This window comes from Protobothrops mucrosquamatus, unplaced genomic scaffold (genome assembly GCF_001527695.2).
Source record: "Protobothrops mucrosquamatus isolate PMUCROS unplaced genomic scaffold, P.Mucros_1.0 scaffold2342, whole genome shotgun sequence".
NCBI lineage: Eukaryota > Metazoa > Chordata > Lepidosauria > Squamata > Viperidae > Protobothrops > Protobothrops mucrosquamatus.
Genome location: NW_015388423.1, coordinates 34,179 through 51,637, shown reverse-complemented (window position 1 = coordinate 51,637; position 17,459 = coordinate 34,179). Strand labels below are relative to the sequence as shown.

The 17,459-nt window shown below is 41.5% G+C and overlaps 1 protein-coding gene across 1 annotated transcript in view; it reads right to left on the bottom strand.

Annotated features, from left to right (window-relative positions):
* Nucleotides 1-17,459, bottom strand: part of LOC107295444 (hephaestin-like) — an 87,411-nt gene that overhangs the window by 36,672 nt on the left and 33,280 nt on the right. Inside the window, exons 3-4 of the mRNA XM_015824757.1 lie at nucleotides 11,965-12,133; nucleotides 9,286-9,425 (exon numbers count right to left, since the gene is read on the bottom strand). Coding sequence (XP_015680243.1) covers nucleotides 9,286-9,425; nucleotides 11,965-12,133 — 309 coding nt within the window. The remainder of the gene's footprint in view (nucleotides 1-9,285; nucleotides 9,426-11,964; nucleotides 12,134-17,459) is intronic.

Here is a 17,459-nt window from a genome sequence, read left to right as displayed (position 1 = left end):
AACAGCTCAGGTGGTGATGACAATTCAGGTCTAAGGGGGGAAGTAATCTCGGTCTTTAACAAACTGTAGTGGAACACTGGTGGATTTGTCAAAGAGATTTGGCAAATCGAATTCCACCATAACTGGGTTAATAATGTGTTTGATGGGGAAGGACCCACATATTTGGGTCCTAACTTTTTCAATGGTTGCAAAGATTGCAGGTATCGGGTGAATAGGTAAACACAGCCATCCACATTAAAGATTTTAGGTCCCCTGCACTCTTCATCAGCTTGCTTTTTATAAGCTTTTCTAGGATCTGCAAGGGACTACCTCACAACCGGCCAAGTATTCCATAATTGGGAGACCCATTCTTTTTAAAGAAGGCACAGAGGGAGGCCATTCAAAGGCAGCTTGGGCATGGGAGTAAAGTCTTGTCCCATAGCCATTTTAAAGGGGTGAACCCTGTACCAAATTACTGTATGCTACTTCTGCAAATGATAAAAGGTCTGTCCAGTTGTCCTGTTGATAATGAATGTAGCACCTGAGTACTGTTCCAATACTGAGTTCTGTGTTTGCACCCCCATTAGTTTGGTGGTGATGACTGAAACCAAGCCCCTGATCAGTCCCAAGAAGATTTAGGAATGCTTACACCCTCCTATTGGAGATTATGCATTGTGGGGCTTTGTGTAGTCGGTAGATATGTTGCACAAAAAGCTTGGCTAGCACACGTGCTGAGGGATATTTTTGGCATGGGACAAAGTGCACCTGCTTGGAAAACAAATCAGTTTTAATCCATATAACCGTATTTCCTGAGCTTTCTGGGAGTTCTACTATGAAATCTATGGAGATTTCTCTCCATGGGGCCATTGGCTCAGCCACCGGTTGGAGGAGCCCTGGGGTTTTTCCTTGCCACCGCTTGGCAGAGGCACAAATCGGGCAACTTGCCACATAGATTTCAATGTCGTTCTTTAAGGACAAAACTGCCTTTTAATTAAATGTAAAGTTTTCACAAAACCAAAATGCCTAGCAGTTTTTGAATCATGGCTTTTACCCAGGACCAGTAACCTCTGGCTTTTTGGTGCATACAATTTAGCCCCCACCCAGGCTAGACTGTCCCATATGGAGCACTCATTTTTGTGATTTTGAAACCACTTGTCATCCTGTAGTAAGGCTTTAAGAGCTGCTGTGACATTGCTGTTGATCTGAGGCTTCTCTCTTGCTTGCGCTCTGGCCAGCTGACAACGTCTGATTTGGTACAGTTATACTGAGGCATTCATGATAGGGCATCAGCCAGAAAATTCTTTCCTCTGGGAGGTAGTGCAAAGTAAAGTTAAATGGTTGAAGTACTGTGCTCATTGGACTTGCTTGGGTGACAGCCTCTGCAGGGTTTTCAAAGCCTCTAGGTTTTTGTGGTTGGTCTGCACCTTAAAAGGCACTTTGCTCCCTTCAAGGAAGTACCTTCATGTTAAGAGTGCCCAGTGCACGGTGTATGCCTCCTTTTCCCAGACCGCCATCTCTGTTCAGTCTCAGACAGTTTTCTAGAAGTGTGGCACAGGGTTGTGAATTCCCTTGTTCGTTTCGTTGCAAGAGTATGACTCTACAGCCACATCCTTAGTGTCTGCCTGAATGATAAATGGGGTGTTTGGATCTGGGTATTTGAGGACAGGTTCGGCTGCAAATAAGCATTTAAGTTTCTTGAACACTGCTTGACTCTTCATAGTCCATTTTAAAGGTTGGCTAGGCTTGTCTTCTCTTTTTGTCTTTAAAAGGTTATTGATGGGGAGTACGATCTGGGCAAAAGTTGGGATTAATTGGCAGTAAAAATTGGCAAAGCCCAGGAAGCTTTGCAATTGCTTTCTGGTGTGGGGTGGAGTCCAGTCCAATACCGCCTGGACCTTTTGGGGGTCCATCTCGACTTCTTCGTGTGATATGCGGTAGCCTAGCTTACTTTACTCTGGTCTGGTGGAAGTTGCACTTGGAGAGCTTGTCATACAACTTAGCAGCTTTTAGTTTCTTTTTTTCTTTTTTTTTCAATATAAAATTTTTATTATTTTCCAAAAAAAAACAAAACATCACAAGTATTACACAATATTATATTATATCCCACCCACCCCGGACTTCCCAAACCAAGTCCCAGGCTAATATTCAAATATAGGTAAACAAATATTAATATCTCTAACTCCACAAACTCTATTTATAAACAATCCATCTCCCCCACATTAATAAAAAAATTATACATTTAAGTAATTCAAATACACCAAAGTCTATACCAATTCAACAGGTATCACCAGTAACTCTTCCTCTCTATTAAAACATGATTATCATATTTATAATAATAATATAAGTGCATTTCAATTTCTAAAAAGTATATTCTAACATTTCATCAATCTAGCCCTATAAAAAATCATTTAAACCCTTAATAAAGTTTACAACTACAATTACTTATCAATTATAATATATATATATAAAAAAAAATACTTTAACAAAAAATCCACATCCTTCAACCATTATAAAATCAAAAAAACCTTTAAAGCCTTAATTCCCAACCATTCATAATTAAATCAAACAAATTCAATTATTACAACATCATTATCATAATAATATATATCCAGAAAAAGAAAAAGAAAAAATACATTAACAGTAAATCCACATCCTCATTCATTATTAAATCAACAAAAAAGAAAAAACCTTTAAAACCTTTTTAACCCATCAGATAACATTTAATATCCAAGAAAAACCTTTTTAACCCATCAGATGACATTTAATGTCACATTTATACCTGACTCTGGCTTTCTTTCTATGCCAAATTAANTGCCAATATCATCTGAATATTATATGGTTTACTCGATGTTATGAATAGATTATTAGCCACTTTGTTATATTTCCTAAAGGATTGTGTCTGAATGTCAATCTTTGTTGTTTTTAACAATTGAGATGAGTCAAATACAATTAGTTGTTGATCTTCCACATTTTCTCCCAGTATGGATTCCCAATTAGGTTGTAAACATAATATCTCTGTCTCTTTAAATTGCATGTCTTGATATATAAAAACCTGTTCAAGATTACTCAATTCCTCTTCTATTATTCCTTGATGGACCATTTCTGGCTTTTTTGCCTTCATCAGTTAGCCATACCCTTTATGGGATTCGAACCTGGAAAGTTATACATACTAGGCAGTGATTTAGTCACTGAGCCACAGGTTCTCTTCCCGGAGCATTCACAACTTCCGAAGGCATTTGTTTTTAGGGTTAGGGTCATTCATTGGCTTTTTACATCTGCTAAGATGCCGTTCTTTAATTTTTCGGTCATCTTTCCTTAGGATAAGGAAAAATTGTGATCCTTTGAATCTGTTTTTTTAGGGCAGAATGTAGAACACTTCAGATGATGCATTGTGCCAGAAATGAAATCTGTCCTTCATGGCTGATATGAATGAAACATATTTTCATACTTATCAAAAGAAATTGAATCTCATAGAATTTAATGGGGAGAAATATTACCTAAAAGTTATAATGTGAATGTTGGTCATAATTGAAAACTTCATACTCTCTGGAGCAATCAAGACAAAGTAAGGTTCTGACATACATGCATAATGGTGTCTTCTCTATATGCTAAAATTCTGGAATATATATGAGGGTTTTTTCCCCCCTTTAACATAGTAGTTAATCTCATTCCTCACTCCTCTACATCTTGACCCTATTCTAGACTGGAGCTCCTTTAGGTGTCCTTGTTTTTTACACATCCATATACAAAGGCTTGTTTAAGTAAATTATTGCGTAGCCCTTCAAAATGTAACAATATATGCACACATATATTTTTAAAAAGAAAAAGAAGAGAAAGCCTTACAACAGTTTCTGCAAGAGCTTCCCCTAACACATTCAAAAGGAACACAGGCTTGCATGTCTAAGTCCCAGTCCAACATTCTGATCTTTATTGGCTACATCTTCAAAATCCTTAGATAAATAATATTATGATAAACCTCTCCTCCATTTGTCTGATTTTTTAATTTTCCTTTATTAACATAATACTGGATTTCAAGATGTTAAAAAAAAAAAGACATTATAACAGTGCTTCACCAGTTTTCATTAACAAAAGACAGTCTCCTGCCCCATGGTGCTTATATTATAATGTACTGAAGAACTGTTTAATTAACTTAAATTTACTTATAAAGCAATAGGCCCAATGCTGCTAAGAGATAAAGTGAAACTGCAGATAAAATCTGTCAGGAAATCTCTATCCAGTTTNCTCACCTACATCGTCCATATAGGACGACTCGGGAACTCAACTCCTACCCCGGGCAGCTCACCTATCCCCTTATGCCCAGGGGAAAGGTATCAAGCCGTTTGACAGCTGATGCTAGCTGTCAAACCGGCTTTTACGCGAAACAGGCGGGAGGCAGCAAACAGCTGCGACCGACGAAGACGCCTGCCACCGGAAGTCTCTTAGTTTCTTTTTTTTAAAAAAACAATTTTTATTAGTTTTCCATTTTACACCAACACAGCTTAAGAGCCCATGTGGAGACATGGTGGTCAATTATATAAAAAAAGATAACATAATACATATATATACAATATTTCTTAAAAATTTCCCTCTCTATCTATATAGGATATTATAATCAAATTAACACATTTTCAAATAAATTCATTCATTACTATGTCTAACCATCAACTCCATTAATCAATAAAAAAAATTCAGTCTATGGAGACCTATACTTTTTCACATATTTAAACTTAAACTAAAACTCTCCATTTATTTAAAATATTATAATCAAATTAATATATTTCTAAAACCAATTCATTCACTAATATATCGCTACATCCAAGTTAAATAATTAAACATAAACTAACATTCTCTATCTATTTATATTATTATAGGCTCATTAAAATATTTCTAAAACAAGTTTTCATTGAACATATCGCTATATATAAATTTCATTAATCAATAAAAATTTACGAAAACTCATTGTCTATTCCAAAAATCCTCTTTTACGCTTTCTTAATTTTACAAATATTTAAACTTAGACTAACATGTTAATTTACTATTCAGGTGCCCCAAGTATTTTCTTATTTAAACATTATTAACTCCAAAACTAAATTCTTCTATTTCTCACCAATATTCTATTCTTTTTCAATACTTCTCCAATTCTCCAATAATTAATTCCATCTTTCCCCATATTTCAGTCCTTTTCTCATTATACCATCTCTAATATTAAAAACATATAAAACCCTTTTAACAAAGTCCAAATCCTAATCAATCCAGGTCGCTATGAAACCTTTAGCACATTACTATAATCAAATTTAATATTTATATCTTATTCTGGGTTTCTTCCTATTCCAAATAGGTTTCCATAATCAAGCCTCCATCTGCCACAATATACACATCAAAAAAGAAGCCTCCATTGTATAAAAATTATAGCTAACCTGGGTAACTCATGGCAGAACATCATTTCCCCTCTCTTTTAAAATTGCATAAATTTCAGTTAAAATCCTTTTTTTTGTATCGTCCTCTTTAATCAATTTTTGCTCTTCTTCCAATAATTTTTTCTCTATCACAGAGTCAAATGGCGTCTGCAAGACACCTTGTCCTTCTGAAGTAAGATCCTCCATTTGCTTATCATAAATCATTTGTCCATTGGTATCAAGTCTTTTTTCCAATATCGCTTGATAATCCAACTGTGGATTTGCTTCTTCCAACTCAGTAAACGGAGAACAAATCTCTCGAGCATAAACTGCTGTTTCACTTAATCCTTGTGCTTTACCTTGTCAATACAAAGAGATCTCCTTTGTACAAGCAATTATCTTCTCCGTATTTTCCAAAATTTTATCCAAAATATACTTATAAGTAGGAACTAGACAGGTTTCCTCCATTTTTATCATATTTAAAATCCTTATCCTTGTGAGGGAGACTATATTTAAAAAAATACTCAATCAATATCCATCTCCTCCCAGCTTTTTCATCTTTTTCCTTTGTACAAAATGAAAGCGTTCCAAGCAAAGAAAAAATGACAAATACAATAAATAGTTTTGTCAGAAAATGTTCCTTGGAGAATAATCAAAGTTAGTCAGATATTCAATCTTTCCAGACACCATAGAGATAAAAGAAAACAATATTCTCCAAATATATAAAAAACTTTCTTGATGCTCCCCAATATCCAAAAATAAAATCAACCATTAAAACGAAAATAGAATTAATCCTTTAAGCTTCTCTTCCCCCATTTAAAACGCCGCTTCACCAGAAAAGGGAGTAATTCCAAAAAAAAAGAACTTTTCAAAAAGAGAATAGAGGTAAAAAGAAAGTCTCACCAAGTCTTCCCCGGTGGGTCTATTTGCTTAGATGATCTTGTGGCTTACGGTTGGCGCAGCTAAATGATTGGCCATTTTACTGGCCGATCTTTACCCTGTCGGCCCAAAGGAGATACTCGGAGCACAGAGGACGCCGCCGCTCCTCTGCAACTATCCGAGAAGCCTCCTCAATGGTAGTCGTTCCTCCAGAGTGACTTTTCGACCCTCTCAGGGGTCTACCCGCAAACCGGAACCCTCAGCAGCTTTTAGTTTCTTGAGTACCGCTCTCACCAATTTCACATGCTTAGCTTTTGTCTCAGTGTAGATCAATATGTCACTTTGTATAAGTGCTCATGCAGCACCTCATTAATTAGCTGCATGAAGATGGCTGGAGCATCTTGGAGGCCAAAAGGGAGGGCATTAAACTGGAAACACACTAGTGGACAATTAAAAATGGTTTTCCATTCGTCCCCCTTTTTGATCCTCACATGATAGTAAGCCTCCCGTAGGTCCAACTTAGTGAAAATCTTGCCCTTTGCTAAGTGGATTAGCATTGTCCTTCATTAGGGGCAATGGGTAAACATTTTTCAGCACACTCAATTTAACCCTCTATAGTCCACACACAGGTGAAGTGATCCATCTTTTTTCCCACAAAATAAAATGGGGGCGGCCTGCTGAGGTCACACCAGCTGAATAAATCTATGGGCAAGTTTTTTTTATCAATGAAGGAACACAATTCCTCTAATTCCCTTGGGGTCATCAAGTAGAGTTTTGCCTTAGGTAGTCAGGGAAAGTTTCTACAGCACAGTCCGTCGGTCAATGAGGGGGAGCTCATCTGACCCCTTTTCCCTGAACACCTCTCTCAAGTCCCAGTATTCTTTAGGGATAGAGCCAAGGTCTCTTCCCTGCTCTTGCACTGCAGCCCGACTCATGGCTTGCTGGAACAGCTTCCTGAACTTGCTCCGGGCCACACGCTGAGTAGGCTTGTTGGATTTTCAGCAGGTCCTTCCTCCAATTTACATGCAGGTTTCACTTCTTGAGCCAAGCCAACCTCAGCACCAAGGGGAGCTCTATTCCGGGAACCACTATAAAGCTTAGAATCTTGGTATGGCCTCCCATCTGCATTTCTACAGGCTCAGTGACAAACGTTGCTGGGATGCCCCTGCTACAGATCCATCTAGCTGGCAGAACGCTACTGGAACCTTCAGCTCTTTTAATCGTATCCCCAATCTTTCTACTAGGGCGGGGGTAACCAGGCATCTTGTGCAAATTGACTCCAGGAGGACTGGTAGGTCCTCTTCCCTAATTCCCAAGCAAACAGCAGAAATGAAAAATCCCAAGCATACCATCCCCCCAGCACGATAGCAGGACACCTGGTGGACCTGACAGTGATTCTCCTGTTTGTAGTTCTGTCTGTTTTTCTTCCTGTTGTCTGACTAGATGAACTGCCGACTAATAATTCCAAAGTCTGTCTTTCTTCACTGCTGCATTGTCTCTGCATCGGCAAAGATGGTTGGTTCTTCATTCTTATTCTGCTCTCATTCCTTTTCATTTTAAAATATCAGGATAGGGTTATTTCACTATCCAGAATGAAAAGCAAGAAGAATAAAAGGAAATAATCATATAGCAATGGGCTGTTTTCTGAACCGCTTCTGACTAAAATTTTAATTGTACAGTTGCCCTGTTTGCTTACTGAATTTTACTGGAAGCAGGGCCTCAAGCTCATGATCTCCTCCATTTATAATCGTGCCATATTTGCTGTCTTTTCTCTTTTCACAAAGAAATCCATTAAACACAAAAAATAACCATTACACAATATTTTTAATTAAATAGCAGGGAAAATTTGTGAGTTTTGATTTGGATGAATTTCTTATTATTCCAAACTATTCTAAAATAAATTTGCACAAAAAATTGTATGCATTTGCTAATATAGTTAATATGCAGTACATAAAACATTGACTATCTCCAACAATTTCCTTACACACAAAGTCTACCCTTAACATGAATATAATGCAAACTATAGTTATGCATAATTGTGAGCTATAATGCCATCTGATAAAAATGTTCCACCTACCTAAAATGTTCCACATATACAAACTTTGTTTTCCTCAAAATGGAATTGAATAAATCCTTAGCATTCTTTAGCTAGAAGCACTTTAGCTGGAAACATTTTGATTTAAATACAGCTTTTAGAATTTTTGTTCTTCATTAAAGATTTCCAGGCTATCAAGCGTTTATTTATTTATTAAATTTATATTCTGCCTATCTTACTATCACACAAATCTGGGCTGCTCACAGTATCATAAAAGCAATATACACAATTAATATTGTACCAACATTAAAACATCAAGCCTTAAGCTTGAAACACTGACACAGTAAATTAAATAAAGAATCAGTGTATAAGTGGATTATATATTGCTTGGAGAAGTCAAAGGGATGGAGCAATGAACAAATATGGGCAATGTTTCTCAACTTGACTGTCAAGCTTGTAGAATACTTTATTGGTGCGACAATTATGGCTTCTCAGCTTGCCAACGAACTTGGGGGATGATAGGGAAATGGAATGCAGCTACAAAGGCAGACCATGAGAACCAAGGATGATTCACCAGGTGTGTCTGACCCAACTCAGAGACATTTTCTCATAACAATATAATTGCACCTAATTGGGCAATGTGACCTGTTCAGGGATGGGAGAGGGAATTCTATACTTTTACTAGGGGTTTGGGTTGGGGTTAGACAGAGCTGTTTTTGCTTTAATACGTGCCAAAATGATATACTCAATAAAGTTTTACGTTAAGAGATCGGAACGTCTTGAAGGAGTTTGCTTGGTTGGGTTGGTCAGTCAGAACATTGATATTGGCAACTTTAAGCTGTGTGGACTTCAACTCCCAGAATTCCTTAGACAGCATGCTGGGATTTGGAGAGTTGAAGTCCACACAGCTTAAAGTGGCCATGTTTGAGAATCACTAATATGAGTGATCAATTAAGAACTCCCTACTCAATTAGAGATGTAATCCTGTCACATTACCAAGTATCCCGAGGTGCTTTTCTTCCTCCGTCCGCTCTTTCTCCACACGAAAAGTACCATCCGTATATTCAACGTATTTGGCTTTCCAATATGTTCCGCCAAGTTGACTGGCATTTTGCTTAAAGAACAGCTGTGAGAAACTGAACAGAAACAAGCCCACAATGACTTCTTGCATTAGCCAGCAGCCACGGCATTTCTTAAATCTCAGAGCTTTTAAAAGGCGAATTTGTTATGGAGTATTTAACTCTGGCTCTATGAAGAACCATAGCGAGTTTCATGTTGAACTGTGCAAACAGCTTTGGCAAATTAACCTTTTTTTGTTGCTCTTGAGAGGGTAGTTTAATCTTAACAATGAAGAAATATCCCTGACAGTTTTATATTCCACATAATCATGCCAGGGAAAGAAAAACAATCCTGCAACAAATTGAGTAATCAGTTTCATTTTTAGCACTTCACATTAGATACACTAAATTCTAATCCTCACCAGTGTTTTTATTTTATCTTTTAGTTCGCATAGTACAATACAACCAAGACCCAACATCTTTTAGCGTCTGGAGTAGACTGTGAGTAGCCTCCATAACTTTCCCTGCTGACATCGCTGAGCTTCCCTGTGGTTACTTTGGAAAACTCGGCCAGTTATGGCAAAGCCCAGTTCAACTAAAAACTGAACACCTGCAGGGAAATGTCACCACTAAGGCTCCCTTTTGACCTCTTTCTCCAGGACTGAGCTGAGCAAGAAATGTTCTAAGGACCAGCCTGAGATTTCCTGGTCTAGCAGGATTGGAAGCAGTGACTGGGTGGGCCATCTAGTAGGTAAAAGGACACCTGTTTTGCATTCAGCAGAGTTCAGGTTCAATTCCTGACATTTTCTGTTAATCCCAGAAAAGTGTAAAGAAGAAGGATGCTCCTCTCAATTGGCACGGGACATTCTTGTGGATGATCTAGATCAGGATAGGGAAGATGGGAGTGTAGCTCTCATCCTTGAAGGTCCCTTGGCTGCTTTTCATATCAGCACATATATATATATCTGCATCCTGCCAGATTACCTAAAACAGTGATGGCAAACCTTTTAGAGACTGAGTGTCCAAACTGCAACCCAAAACCCATTTATGCATTGTCGAGTGCCGGGTGGGTGTGGCCCATTGGGTGGGTATGGCCGATTGGGTGGGCATGGCCCACTAGGTGGGCGTGGCTGCAGTGGTAACGGCAGACTGGGTGGGACTAAAAGTTCAATCAATCAATTCCAACTTTGCAAGATCTTTTTTTTTCCCGCCAGAAGTTGAAATTGACTGATTGAACCTTTTTTTTTTTTTTTTTTTTTTTGCACAGGGCGGCGGAGGCCTAAAGCGAAAAGGTTTTATAAAACCCAGCTGAAGGTCTAGGTCTGGGGTGACAGTGCGCATGCCCACAGAGAGGGCTCTGAGTGCCGCCTCTGGCACCCGTGCCATAGGTTCGCCACCACTGACCTAAAAGGTTGGGAGGTGGAACAATGTTTTAAAACTATTCCATTACTTTCTGAATGGATGAAACCAGTCAGTTGTGGGAAGGGACAAGGAGTTGAATCCATGGCCCCTTTTATGTGGTTGCTACAAGATTCTCTCCTCACCCCTTGCTATTTAACAACTACATAAAGCCACTGGAGGAGATCATCCTTGGTTTGGAGAGAAATAGCATCAATACTCAGATGGATAACACATTGTACAAGTCCATTGAGAGCTGACTAGGAAGTGCAGGCTCTAATTGTCTGGGCAAAACAATGTGAGATTGGATTTTTGCTAGATAGATAAAGTTTAGAGAATCATACAGATGAATTATGCTGGGGAAATGAGGAAAGTGTGAGGCAGAAGCTCAAGATTTTCCTGCCTTGATTCTCTTTGGCATAAGAGGAAAGGAACGGAAAAGACCACCAGGCTTTCAAGATTCTGTGATCAAAGCTAAATTCAACAGAGTTCCAGGCATTCTTGAAGAAGCTGATTCCTGACCTTTGAAGGGCTGACATCAATCCTGGAAGCCTGATGGCATTTGCTCTGCCTTCCACTTTGATCAAGGAGTTAAGGCAGAGACAGTTTCAGTTTCTTTCCAGCATTTCCTTCATTTCCCAGGATTAATTTTTGTTCTGTGAATCCTCCTCCAATATCCTCTGTGATTCCTCAGGAGTTTCACAGTACGCACAAGTATGTAGTTGTGGATCGGTTTTTTTTTTTAATCAATCAATGAACAAGTATTTGTTTAACTGGATTCTCTTTACCTAGTTTTAGGACTTGCATGGATCACATATCACATTTTAAGTCATATTTATGCAGAAATATTAAAAAGCCTGTTCGGAAGACACCGTCATGTGACAGTCTCAACGTGCATCAAAAACTAATTCTCTAGATGGGACTGTCAATAGGGATTCTAACAGTGGCTGGGCTAGGTAATGCTCTCTTTAGGGCCAACTTGAGCTCATCTGCCTTTCTGGTAAGTTATCATTGTTCAACATTCATTGAAACTTTCTGCATCCCAACTCAGGCAGTGAATTTAGTTAATCAGCCCATTCTTTTATTACAAAAGTACAGTCAGCAGTTGAAAAATCATTTTTTTCCCATGATACTCCTTGCAACACTGCAGATGCATACCTGGCTTAAAGTATGTAGACTTTGGAAACCACATTTGAAACCTTGGATCAAAGGGACATACCTGTTTGGCTCACGCAGGCTTTTCCCAGTATTTGGGTCTAATCCGGAAGGGCCATAATTCCACCGCACTTCTTTGGCTGCTATGTAATATTGCCGTAGTTTCCCTTTCAGGGCAGATCCTGAATCCTGATAGGAGCAACGCTTGACTTCATAGAGAGCTTCCATTCCCGCTGTGGAGGCCAAGAAGAGATCATGAGAGACTGAGACTCAGTTTCTATTTTGTCAATTTGTGGAGAAGAAAAGAGGGTGGTTCAGCGGATGCAGAAAAATATTTTTTATAAGTGGAGTTAGCCGATTGGTGATGTGGTTGACCAGATCCGTCATCAGTTCTTTTATAATTATCATACTCTTTTTATGCTATTATTTGTACTGTACATCACCCAGAGTCAGCTGGGTCATTCCTACATTGAATAAATAAAATTAGGTTGTTCAGTTTTCCAGATACAAGGAACATGATGATCTATCTGCACATTAGAGAGCTGTACAAACAGAGCAACTTTGGAATGTAAGTGTTAAACTCAGAAATCCAATATTGATTTGATAGATTAATCAGAAAGTCAATAAGTGATCTCTTTGATTCTCCAATAGACTGTCTGTCCACTTCTGCTCATAGCTGGATTGTATTGCCTGCTTTAAAGACTGCAAGGCTCCACCGGAAAGTATCAGAATGGAGATACAGTTATGATCCCTTTTCCATTTTTGATGGATCCCACACAAATATTCCCAAAATTGTTATTATGGTGCTGCAGAGACCACTTACTTTTTCAGCAAGTGTTGGAGATTCAAATTCATCAGCAGCTTTTGTTAAAGGGTGTGCTCCTGAACACCAGAAGAGTGTTGAAAGAATAATAGCAGAAAATCTCTTTAGAAAGAGTAAAATACTCATAGTATAGTTGCCTTAGCTAAGGAGAATGAGCTTAGCCCAGTTATCAACAAATCCTAATAGTCAGTCTGTCAGAATCCAATTATATTTCATCTCTAGTTATCAACTATGGAAAACCCCATTTCTGCCCTCTCTGGATTCTGTCATACTACGAAAAGGAAGGGGGATGAGCAAAGGGGTTTTATGGCTCTCACTTCCTTCCTTACAACTTCAAAGGGACTGAATGTGGATCGCACCAAAAGGACTGACCATAACAATAGGGCCCATCAGCTTTCATCTACTCCTCTCTGAAGTTTCCCTTCCGCCGGCCGTGAGGAAAAGGGGGGTGGAAATGTAACGCCTGAGATTGTTGCTGGAAGGATGGTGGGGTGGGGGGGCTGCTTGGGAACACTTAAAACCTTGAATGGTAGGGCTTGGGCCCCAGATCCTGTCTAGAACGCCTGCAACCATCTTCTCTTAATAAAGATGCCTGTTGGAAGAAATATTCCAAGAGTTCTGTCTTCTTAAGGTGCAAAGTGGGGTGGGTCCTTACATTAGACAGGACTTGCAGAATTAGTCCACCTGGAAGGGAGAACCTTGCCGGGGGACTTTGCAAAAATCACCATGTCAGACGACGGAGCAGGGAAAGGAGAAAACTCCCCGGAAAGGGAGCCGCTGCCCTGACTGAAACCCTGGCAGATGTCGGGATCTGAGAGGTCAGATTCCTCAGAGAAGAGGTAGTGGAGACAGGGGACCACAAACCTCGGTGGTCAATGGGCGTTGGAAAGAAAGGCGAGTGGGAAAAGAAATCAAGAAAGGTGACCCTGAGACGGGGGGGCAACCAACAAGAATGGGAGGAGGAGATGGAGAAATCCCTGCACGCAAGTGAAGAGGAAGGGAGCTGGGCACCGTACTCGGGCTGGATCCTAGAGAAAGCTATTGACCTGATGAAGAGAACTCTCAGCTCCCTAGGAGAGGAGAATTCTGAGCCCTACAGCCGTCCCAGCTCCTGGAGCCGCAACGGGAGAGACACCGAGGGGGAAGTGGAACCTGCAGCCCCGGAGACGTCTGCTGATCCAGTAGTTCCCACCGACCCGCAGATGGTGATCTGGATGGAAGACGCTACCATCGACAACGAAGGCACCGATCCATTCAAAGACTCCCGCCGCTGGACGTGAGATTCAATGGGGAGCCAACACGCTTGGGGTTTTTCCTAACCCAAGTCCTCAGCTACATGGAGGAATACGGGCGGCATATCCCCAGCGACAAAGCCCATATCCGGATCGTGCAATCTGCCCTGGTCGGGCCGGCCGCAGATTGGGTGGTGAACTTGCACGACTCCAATGCCCCAGAGCTCAACGATTTCAACCGCTTCATGTTCTCTCTGAGAAGGCGATTTGAGGACCCCCTGGCTGATCGCAAAGCCCGCAAAAGGATCAAAACGATGAGGCAAGGCAAACGCCCGGTAGCCGAATATACACAAGAATTCCAGGCCATTGCCAGCAAACTGAACTGGCCGGAAGACATCCTCCTTAGCCATTTCAAAGATGGACTAAATTACGACCTATATGACGCTTGCCTGCCCCGAGGCGACCCACACCAACTTGATGAATGGTACGTCCTGGCAGAGGAAGCAGAGATTGACATACTGAAGAGGCACCGCTGAGGAAAACAATGGAGCCGCTCACCGCCTGAGTTGACACGTGAACCAGTGAAACCATCGGCTACGGCCAAGAAGCAAATGGGGTGCTTCAAGTGCAGGAGAGAGGGGCATCGGGCTGTAGAATGCCGCTCAAAAGCCCCCCAGCACAACCCAGACAGATCACCGGCCAGCAAATCCGGGAAGTCTCCAGCTAAGCCAAAAGAACCTGCCATGAGAGTGATGGAGGCTGTGGAACCCCATCAGGGGAAAAGAACTCCAGCCTACACCGCAGGGCGGTTGGACGCCTCAGACAACAGCTCAGAGGGCGAACCCCTGGTAAGTGGACCCGTCGCACCCATCCTCAAGACAGTGACTATATTAATTCCCCCCATGCCCGAAGTTGTGAAGGTGAAAGCCTTAATAGACTCTGGCTGCACCCGCTGCCTCATTAGCCCGACGCTAGTGGGGAATCTGGGCATTCCGTCGAGGAGACTGGAACAACCAATCTCATTTGGCCAGTTAGATGGGTCCATAGCCGGGGGGGGTGCCAGCTACCCTAGTCACTTTACCAATACACCTCTCCCTGGGCAAACATGAGGAAGACATAACGTTTGTAGTGACCCCAGGCGTGGAATGCCCGATGATCCTAGGGATGGAATGGTTAAAAAAAAGGAACCCGTGGGTGAATTGGAGGACAGCAGAAATCAATTTCCTGAAAGGGAACCCTATGGACTTAAAATCCCAAGGGGAGCTACCAAAATTAAGAACGGAAAAAACATCCATGAGAGGGAAAAGGGACTACCAGAAATACTAGAGGAATACAGAGATCTTGCTGAAGTTTTCAGTGAGGAGAGGGCGGATGAGCTCCCCCCCCCAATGACCCATGGACTGTGCCATTGAATTCAATGGCACTCCCGAAGCCCAGATGAGCCCAAAGGAGAAGGAGGAAATGGAAAGATTCATAAAGAAAAACCTAGAAAGGGGGTTCATTGAGCCAGCCAAGCCTAAAGTGGCTGCCCTGGTCTTCTTTAGAGAGAAGAAGGACGGCTCTTTACGCTTATGCATGGATTATAGGTCCCTGAATACAATCAGTGAAAGCAACCTATACCCCCTGCCGCTCATGAAGGACATGTTGTCACACCTCTCGAAAGGAATTTTTTTTTCTAAACTAGACCTAAGGGAAGCTTACTATTGCGTGAGAATTAAGGAAGGGGATGAATGGAAGACCGCATTTAACTGCCCCATGGGGTGCTACCAATTCAAAGTCTTGCCATTTGGATTACAAGGGGCCCCCACAGTTTTTATGCAATTAATCAATGACGTTCTAAGGGAACACCTATTTAAGGGGGTCCTGGCTTACTTAGACGACATTCTTATCTTCACCGAATCAAAAGAGGAACATGTCAACCTAGTCAGAGCGGTTTTAAAGAAACTGCGAGCCGCCCACCTATATGCCAAACTCTTGAAATGTGAATTCCACCAGGAAAGGATAGACTACCTAGGTTATCGCATATCCCCACAGGGCATTGAAATGGACCCAGAGAAGGTCAGAGCAAGTTTAGAATGGGCACCACCCCACACAAGAAAGCAACTGCAAAGTTTCCTGGGCTTCGCAAATTTTTACCGCCAATTCATCCCCTCATTTGCCCAGATAGCCCTGCCCCTCACGAACTTACTAAAAACAAAGGGAGCACCCTCAGTAAAACCTAGCCAGCCACTAACATGGACAATGGAGTGCCAAGCAGCGTTTGAGAGATTAAAGAGACTTTTTTCTGCTGAACCAGTACTGAGGCACCCAGACATGGACAAGCCCTTCGTAATACAGGCAGATGCAAGTGATATGCCAGTGGGGACTGTACTATTAAAAGAAAACGATGAAGGGGTATTGCAACCCTGTGCGTATACATCCAAGAAACTCACGGAAACGGAACAGCGCTGGCCCGTGTGGGAGAAAGAGGCATATGGGGTACGTTGGTCATTACTCACGTGGCGCCAGTTCCTTGAAGGCAACAAAATCCCTTTCCAGGTGTGGACAGACTACAAACATTTGGAAGCCCTGAAAACACCCAGGAAGCTCAACCCCAAGCAAGCCCGCTGGTCCCAGCATTTTCACCAGTTCCAATTTACGCTCAAGCATTTGCCGGGGGGAAAGAACTTCCTGGCAGATGCACTATTTCGCAATATAACAGCACGCGAGCCACCGACTCTAAACCGATGATGGTAGAATCACAACTGGCAGTGCCAGTAACCACCAGAGCCCAAGCTAAATTAAAACCACAGCTGGGCAGCCAAACCGGAATCGAATTCCGGAAAAGTTTGGAAACAGATGAATGGTTCCAGAAAAATAAACACGGATTGCCTTGGGTGGGGGAAAAGTTATATATACCAACAACCCAAAGAGTCACATTCATGCAGCTTTGCCACGACACAAAATCAGCAGGGCATTTTGGATTTGTAAAAACATTACACTTAATTAAACGGCAATTTTGGTGCCATCCATAAAAAAGGACATAGAAAGTTACGTGGCCAGCTGCCCAAAGTGTGCAACTGCAAAGAGGTTGCAAGGGAAATCGCCCGGACTGTTACAGACAGTGGCAAATCCCTCCGCCCCCTGGAGGGAAATAGCCATGGATTTTATAGTGGAATTACCAGAAAGGAATGGAAATACCGTATATACTCGAGTATAAGTCGACCCGACTATAAGCCGAGGGACCTATTTTGCCACAAAGAATTGGGAAAAAATGGTGACTCGCGTATAAGCCGAGGGGGCATTTTTCAGCACACACATTTTTTCGCCTGGGCTAATCGGCCTCTTTGCAACCCCACCCCTCTGGTAACCGCGCGATTGTAGCACTTTGCACAAAGGAGCAATAGTTGATAACACGCCCCACGTCAGCTGGAAGGGTATTCTTGGATAGTGAGAAGCTGGAACTGGCGGGCGGGCGAGAGAGGCGGGCAGAAAAAAAAGGGGGGGGGAAATCCACACACGCTC